The sequence below is a fragment of the Juglans regia genome, chromosome 7 (genome assembly GCF_001411555.2).
Source record: "Juglans regia cultivar Chandler chromosome 7, Walnut 2.0, whole genome shotgun sequence".
In the NCBI taxonomy this organism is placed as follows: Eukaryota; Viridiplantae; Streptophyta; class Magnoliopsida; order Fagales; family Juglandaceae; genus Juglans; species Juglans regia.
This window is the reverse complement of record NC_049907.1, coordinates 26849243-26858111: the sequence shown is the minus strand read 5'-3', so window position 1 is coordinate 26858111 and position 8869 is coordinate 26849243. Positions and strand designations below refer to the sequence as shown.

Here is an 8869-nt window from a genome sequence, read left to right as displayed (position 1 = left end):
TTCATCCTGATTTGATTGTACCCCGAGTATGCATCCATGAAACTAAGTAGGGGGTGTCCGGTCGTTGAGTCCACTATTAGGTCTATGCGTGGTAGGGGGAAGATATCCTTCGGGCAGGACTTGTTTAGGTCAGTGAAGTCAACACGCATTCTCCACTTTCCACTCGCCTTCTTCACCAAGATCACGTTAGAAAGCCATTCGGGATAGTGGGATTCCCTAATAAACCCCGTAACTAGGAGGTGGTCCATGTCCGTAGCGATGGCTGCGTACTTCTCTACACTAAAGCTGCGACACTTTTTCTTGACCTTCTTAGCCTTAGGATCCACACTAAAGCAATGTTCGATGACTGCTTTGTCGATTCTGGGCATTTCTTCGTGTCTCCAGGCAAACATGTCTTGGTGCTCAACAAGGAGTAGCTTTATAGATCATCACAGCCCAAGAGCCATTTTGGTTCCCACCCAGATGGTTCTTTCAGGTCTTTGCAGGTCCACTGACACCAATTCCAAAGGCTCATTGGGATATGCCTACTGTAATGCCTACTCATCCCTAAATCCTCATCCAACTCCGTCAGGGTCGAAGGTGGGGGCGGGTTGGCAGCCTCTTTCGCTCCTTCGAGAGCTCGGACCTCTTTGGAATAATAATCTAAAGTGAGAGAAAACACCCTACACGTGACTTCTCCCAGGAACCTGTGTAGGGTCATACGGGCTTTGAATGTTTCCAGATGTTCTAAGGAGTCCCTGGACCCGTCATACGCATCTATCTGTGGAACTTTGAATCTTGGGGGAAGAGGGATTGTCATAACCTCAGCGCTATATAGTAGGTCCGTGCTGGTGAGCATCCACCATGGACTTTGTGCTCATCTGTTTGGCCATCTCGGTGTATTTGTCCCACAAAGTTCATGGAGCTCGAGGTGCATCTTGTACTGCTCTTCTTCGGCTACCATTACCTCAGGGACTCGATAGGACTCAGAGTGGTGGTTGTGCTCACCTCCCTCCAACTCCCCGTTGGCTCTCCATAGGGAGGCATTCTCCTGCGAAGAGCCGTCACCTCCTCCATCAGCTTCGTATCATTTCACCTTATTCGTTGGCTCTTGCTTCCATTGCTTCGGGTTGTTCTTCTTCACGACATGAGGCTTGGGAGCACATTGTTGTTGGCATGCGAAGGACACGCTACTATAGGAAAGAAGAGTATCCCACAAATGGTGCCACTATTGATGTCGTGTTTCACAGCACGAGCAACTCCACGGGGCCCAATCAGTTTACCTGCAACTAGAGAGAAATGAGGGCTTCGGGGTGGTAGGGAACACCTATGATGCTAAAGTCAGTGTGAGTTCTTTGAGACAATAATGAGCTGGTGTCAAAAGGTCTAAACCCCTCCTCTGGTTAAGGGTGGGTGTATTTATACCTGGCTAGGGCGATCCCTGAGGTGGAGGTGGTGGGTGTGCCACTCCATACTAGGGTCAGGTGTCCCTGCCAACTCCCTGTTGCTCAACAGACACGCCAGACCTGATTGTGGTTGTCACTGACACCCCAGGGAGGCAGGTCGTGGCATGCCGAACCCCAGGATGAATTAAATACGGCATGGCTTCCTGTCGTGGCGTGCCCATGTCGGCTAGTAGCAATGTCAGACAGTCCTGCCATCTGTCCTCTACTCAGAGTGTGTTGCTCGACTACTTCCCTTCCTAGGGGACCTAGCCCCTGGGACTCTTCGAGCCTTGCAGCCCGAGCCTAGTTCTCTTAGCCCAGACCTGAGGATTACTCCCCTCATGTTAAGAATCTAAACACCTATTTTATTGATAACATGATTTTTTCAAGAATGTTTTAAATACTCAAAAAGTATTCTCTTTTCTAAACTTTTATTTTTTTACTACATCAACAATATGAGGAATATAGGTTTATTCGAGTCCATAATCAAGTCTAATGCAAGTTACATCCAGTTCAGTATATTTATTAAATGAGTTTATGGTGAATATAAGATTATAATTGAATATTAATCAAGCCAATTTCGAGCATTTTGTCGATTATTATTATTTATTTACAGCCTAATCAAGATTAAAAAAAAAAAAAAAAGGTGTGAAGAAGTCCAAATATTTAGGGCAGATTTGGGAGATATGATAATACACAAAATTCTCATCTCATCCTATCTCATCATTACACTTTTTTCAAATCCTCATATAAAATATAATAAACAATTCAATTTTTTCAAATCTCAATTCAATTTTTTCAAATCTCAATACAATAATAATACTAAAACATAATATTTTAAATACTAAAACAAAACACAAAATTCTCATCTCACCCCCTCAAACCTGTAACCCCAAACAATCATCATAACTTGTAACAGAAAACAAAGAAACAAAATTGCAAAAATAGAGCCAACAAATCTATCTCGTGTTCCTTGATCAGATGACCAAGAAATAAATTGTACCGATTAGAAGAGCAGAAGCCCATCTACAATCGTTAATCGAAAGACAACGCCATTCCCATACTTATTGAAAGACAGTCACCAAAGGGAGAAGGTAGATTGTGTTGACAAGGGAGGTAAGAAGAGGAAGAGCAGAAGAAGAAAATGAACAGGGGAAGATGGAACCATTCCCACGCTAGAGAGAAAGCTTGAGTAGGTGGAAGGAAGGGGGTAGGTTGGAAACATGAAAGACAGAAGGGAAAACCCTTCTTTTTATTTATACAATTATTATTATCTTTTCAACTTATTGAGATCTCCAGCTCCTGGCCAGTTCAAACCCATTTTTGAAATATTGGTAGTCTTCAATAGCCCTACTGATTTCGGCTTGTGTGTTCATCACAAAAGGACCGTACTGGGCCACAGGTTCATTGTGCGGCTGCCCTCCAATCAGCACAAACCTCAGTTTCTTTGAAGACCTGTTCCACACACTTACACCATCTCCAGGACCCAGAACCAGGAGATTGTGAGGTGCCACAGGTGATGAGTTTGAGGAGCCAAAGACCCCTTCCCCTTCAATTATGTACGCAAAGGAATTCCATGATTCTGGGATTTTCTGATGCACTTGAGCTCCGGGGTTTAATGTGAAATCCAGATACATTGTCGGAGTCCGGGTGTAAACTGAAGATCGGACTCCCATTGATTCTCCTGCTATAACTCGGACCTCGACCCCATCTTCCTCTGCCCTTTTTATCTCCTCGGTTAAAAGTTCTTGATAACTTGGTTCAGTCCTGAAAATTAAGCACTCAAATTTGTTCAGGAAACACCCACGTTAGTGAAGTACTCGGTAGTCAACTGTTATACAGGGCAGAGCACATTTATCAATTCCAGTTATAAAATGCCCAGGATCTTTGCAAATCTTGGGTAATTTCCAATTTAAGACTCGTGAGAAACTTGCAGAATTCATACACTCTCTCACACAGAAATCAGATATCATGGAGTGATTAAAATCCTTTACACATGGGTTTAAGTATTTTGAATGACTTTAGAGTACAATTTTACACACACATCTGTGGATAAGATGGCAATTCATGTGGGTAATGAGCGTGCAGAAGATTTATTCATAACTGGCTGTTAATGGAAAGAGAGCTCTTACATTTTGTCTTTGGATGCTAAATTGATCCAAAGCTGGAAGCCCTTTGAAGGTCCTTCTCCTGCAGGCATTTCAGAGTGAATAATTCCTCTACCAGCCGTCATCCACTGCAAACAAAGGCAAGTGTCATAAGATAATTTGTTCTAGTTTTTCAAAAGATAATTGATTGCAAATGATAGCCCTTACCTGAACATCGCCGGTTCGAATTGTTCCCTTATTTCCTGCAAAGTCTTGATGAATAAGGCCTCCCTATAATCCCAAAAAACCAAACTTAGTTTCTCAACAGTTGAGCCATAATTTCGTGCAAGTTACTGAACAACTTTGAGAGAAATTTACCTGCAACATGTATGTGACAGTCTCAAAACCTGCAAAATAGATAGATATGAAAGATGAAAATATACGTATTAATTTGGATGATCAACGATGAGATTCATTGGTTTGAATGCAGAACCTCTGTGTGGATGATCAGGAAATCCAGATGGAGGAGTCACTGCAACATCAAACAGTTAAAGTAGTTACCAGCACACAAGGTTAATACCAACTGCATTAATCAAAGACAAGTTTAGAACTGAATAGAATCAGATTGGAATCGTGCGTACGCGAAAAATCAACGAACATCAGAAAAGGGTCCAAAAACTTCAATTCGCTTCTGAGAATCAAATGCCCCCAACAAAAAGAACCCACAAAGTAATCAATACCAGATGACAAAAGCTCAGCCAACATTGAATAGTTACTCCAAAGAATTAATGCCCAGAGGACGAAAACTCCAGGAAAAAGGAAGGAGAAGCCAAAGAAATGCAAGAATACCTTCCAATGCATCTCCTAAAAATACCACCAGCACTCTCTTGTTGAGCTCTGGCCAAAACCTTGTTGACCACCAATCTGGGTTTGTCGAAAGAAGGAGCTTGACCTGATTCAGCCATGATATTCAGGATGTACTCAGCTTTTGGCGTTGCCGGCTTTCTATTGAACACAGTGGCAGCTCGTGGACTCAGATGCTGTAAACTTTTAGTAGCAACGTCGTCGGTCTCGCTAATGGTGAAAAATAAACAAACACACAGCAAATAGAGAGGCGCAAGCACAAAACAAAACAACCTTAACAGATTTTGAAACATAGATGGGCACAATTCGGTGTTTGATATATAGAAGAAAACACGAAAGCAGCCGAAGACTCCACTTCCAGTTTCAGTATGGTGGGTTCGCGGCAGACTGATCTTGATAGTAGAATGGTAGAGAAACCAGGAACCTCTATGGGCCCTTCTACTTCTCTGTTAGCTAGCGGGAGCGGGGGGTTTTTTTATTAATATTTTATTTTTATTTTCTGTAGATCAAGATATGTTTCAAGTCAGTTTTTTTTTTTTTGAGGGAAAAGATATTTCATATTAAAATCACAAGAGAGATAACCATGAATATAATGAGGATAATCATCTACATGAATTGAGTGCTCAGATAAATCTAGAGAACTTTTTGCCAAACAATGTGCCACTGAGTTGGCTTGTCTAGGAACATGTCTAATTGACCACGAATTGTAGTTGCCTAAGAGTTTCTTAATATCTTGATAAATGAGGCCCACTGTGCTCCAGTCTTCAGCTCCACTAGTTATACCATGCACCACTAGCTTTGAGTCCCCTTCGAATATGACATTTCTCAGACCAAGATTAATATCAAATTGTACTGATCGCAAGGTTGCTAAGGCCTCTCCCAAGAGTGGATCAGGAAAGGAGTTACAAGGGCTTCTTAGAGTTGTTGTCACAAGACCCAACCAATCTCTAATTGAGACCCCTATACCCACCCTGCAATTAATTTTGTCAATGGCTACGTCCCAATTCAATTTGTAGACATTGATTGGAGGCTTGCACCACCGAGCTGTCCCTTGGATTTGAGTAGAGGTCCTATGCTGGTTCCTTTCAATTTGTTCCAAGTCAGTCATGCTAGAGGAGACCAGTTTTAAAATCTGTTGTGGGGGGGTGAATTTGGATTCAAAGACGAACTTGTTCCTTCTGAACCAGATTTCCTTAGCTGTGAAAGCTAACCTGGTATGATCCTCTGGTGGGAGTGTGGAAAGGAGGTTTGAGAGTAAATCATGAAAGGATGCTACCTCAGTTTTACTTTTCTGTATTCTCCTTGAGCTAATACTCCAAACATCTTGAGCAGCTTTACACGTCCATAGAACATGAGATACGGTTTCTGGGTGAATTAAGCATATGGGGCACATTGGTGAGTCAATGATCTTCCTTTTGTGCAAGTTAACTCTGGTGGGAAGGATTTCTCTAGCTAATCTCCAGAGAAATATTTTAATTTTGTTTGGCACTTTAAGCTTTCATAGTCGATTCCAAAGGGCCTCATGATTTGAAGTGTTTGAAGCTTGTCCCATTTTGTTATCATTCAATGACACTTGAAGATGGTAAGCTGATTTGACTGTGAAGAGCCCGTTCTTAGTACACCTCCAAACCTGCTTATCATTGCTGTTACAAGGACTAACATGAATTCTGGAAATAATGGCAGCCTCTTCAGGAGTGAAAATGTTTTGAACCAGAGGTATGTTCCATGAGTGGGTTTCTTGATCAATGAGAGAGTTAACAGTAGCTTCGAGGCACAAAACGTTGGGTTGGGACTGAGACTTGTAAGATGTTGGGGTAGGCAGCCATTTATCTGACCATATTTTCACTATGTTTCCATTACCAATTTTCCAAATCAGGCCTTCATAGAGTAACTGTCTGCCTGCTGTGATACTCTTCCACACAAAGGAGTCGCCCCTTTTAACTCTAGCTGTGGAGAAATCCGTTGCTAGAAAGTATTTTGCTTTTAGAACTCGAGAGGCCAATGATTGATCCTTAGTAATGATCCTCCACCCTTGCTTAGCTAGAAGAGCCTTATTGAGATCTTCAAAATCTCGAAAGCCCAAACCCCCAACCTATTTTCCTTTTCCAAGACCTTTCCAATTTAGCCAATGCATCTTTGAGTTTTGATTTTTGATACCCCACCAAAAGGATTGCATTAGTTTGTTAATATTCTTTAGGATGCCTTTTGGAATTAGAAAGATGCCCATGCAGTAAGTAGGTATGGCTTGAATAACTGACTTCAGCAAGACTTCTTTACCTGCTGGGGAAAGCAGGTTAGTTTCAAGTCAGTTTTGAATTTTGATAGTGATCAACCACTGCGGCTACGTGGCAATCCGTTTCTTTTTTTCTTTTTCTTTTTTTAACAAAAGGTGCGTTTTGATTCCTTTTGATTCTCAGTTGGTTCTCTCTTCTCTATTTAAATTTCAGAGCCCTGCAAAATATCTATTCCCTTGTACGCATCGTGTCACCCTCTTTTACCCAACGCCACTCGACGACACCATCTCTATCCAGCGACACCGAGCTACGCTCCTCTGTCTGCCCAGCACCACCACTCCCCCGAGAGGCTTGGTTCTTTCTCTCTCCTAGGGCTAGGGTTTCACACTCTCTATCTCTCTCTGAGGCCTGGTTTTTATTTTCTATCCCTAGAAGATTCAATGGCGCAGCAAGAGGTCCATAACGTAGGAGCTGCTAAAGGAGCTGTCACTAACGCCTTGGTTTTCATAGCGATAAAGCCGCAGTTGCTTGTGGAGGCTCCCAAGGCGAGTCACGCCATTCAGTTCTACAAGGCTATGTTCGGTGCTAAGGAGCTCAGTCGTACCATGCACCCCAAGCACAAAGCCGGTCAAGAGCTCCCTCTCATTCTCTCTACTCAGCTGAAGCTCGATGTCTCCACATTTCTCGTCTTTGACCTCACTAATGACTCTGATACTCCATAAGCCTCTCTCTCTCTCTCTCTCTCTCTCTCTCTCTCTCTCTCTCTCTCTCTCTCTCTCTCTCTCTCTCTCTCTCTCTCTCTCGCTGCGTATATACTTTTTCCGAACATTCTTGTTTGTGCGTGTCGAGTGTTACTTTCCTTTGGATCTATAGGCCTCAGAGGCAGTTTTTTGCATTTTAATGGATCTCATGCAATTTTGCGTTAGTTTTTTACGACTTTTACTTCAGAATATACTTGATTTCTCTGGTTTTAGATAGTCGTTCATATGCATGGCTCCTTATTCCATATGTTTTTTGTGTCTTGATTGCAATGTTATAGTACTATAGATCTCCATCTCTGGTTTGTTGTTCTGTGTCGCTTCCTTCTTAGCTTTATTGCCATTATTTTTTTCCATTTCCATTGCCATTAGATGCTTGTGTCCTTTTCTATTGACTTGGTCAAATATGTAATTTACTGGAGTTTTTTTTTCGGACTTTCGCCTCTGATCAATTTTTGATCTCCCTTATCTTTTAAATGTTTTTGTCCCATAGTCATGTGTGTTGTCCATTTTCGGTCCTCAATGTATGTTTAAGTCCATTTGCTTTCTTTCTGAATCTTTTAGACCTTTTATTTTGAAGTTTTTGCTCCTGTAAGGTCTATCTATGGTCTAGCTTTGGCGTGATTTCTGCTAGTTAATGGGTTCTTTTTTTATAATCTGTTGTTTATGGCTTTTGATTTTGTTCTTGTTGCTACTTTTTTATGTTGGAATAAGCAAAAGACATCAACCTCAACAATTTAATATTTTGACCTAGAGAACCTGAATGTTGTGCTTTTTGGTCCTCCAATATGGAATTTAAAGTAGCATGGACAAAGCCTAATATGATCTTGTGAATAGTTTGTTCACAGAAATCTTGTTTTGGTTTAATTATTTCTACACAAAGAATGGCTTTATTCTTGTGATCCTTCCCACGGATGATTTTAGCTATTAAGTTATGTTGGATTTGATCATTACATAGAAGAACTGGACCATGGATTGATTCTTCGTTATTCTTTATGTAATACTAAACCAATCATATGATCATGAAATCTTGTTTGTATTTCTTTTGTTTCTGAGATCGAAGCTTCATTGCCCCTCTATTTGCTTGGCGCCTAATATGATATTTGTGAATAGTTTGTTCAGGGAAATCCCATTTTGATTTAATTAATTTCTACTCCAAGTATGGCTTTATTCTTGTGCTTGCGAAGGTGTTTAGTGCATTGTCTTGGAGTTGGTCTTCCAAGTCTCTTCAGGTAACCAACGAGGCAGTTGAGCTTTATGGCTCTATTGAACCATGCACGCCTGGAGCTCACAGCATCACACTTGATCATTGTGCCTGCAAACTTTTTCTTTTCACTCCCTTCCACTTTCTTATGGTTGTTTATGAATGAAGTTGAAAAATAACCCCCTGATTTACAGGTTATGGCTATACAATGGGCGGCTACAACTCTAACTATGGTGCTGGAATGACATAGGATTCACTGAAGATGTTACTCTTTTTGCAAAGATTTTGATTGAATCTC

At 41.4% G+C, this 8869-nt stretch overlaps 1 protein-coding gene across 1 annotated transcript; it reads right to left on the bottom strand.

Annotated features, from left to right (window-relative positions):
• Window positions 1-2369: 2369 nt before the first annotated feature.
• LOC108987349 (pirin-like protein) lies at window positions 2370-4853 on the bottom strand. The gene is made up of 7 exons (XM_018960254.2): window positions 4361-4853; window positions 4153-4202; window positions 4005-4043; window positions 3890-3918; window positions 3740-3802; window positions 3557-3660; window positions 2370-3191 (listed from the first exon to the last, which is right to left on the bottom strand). The coding sequence occupies exons 1-7, from the start codon at window positions 4666-4668 to the stop codon at window positions 2708-2710; spliced, it is 1077 nt and encodes a 358-aa protein (XP_018815799.1). The 5' UTR covers window positions 4669-4853; the 3' UTR covers window positions 2370-2707.
• Window positions 4854-8869: the final 4016 nt, after the last annotated feature.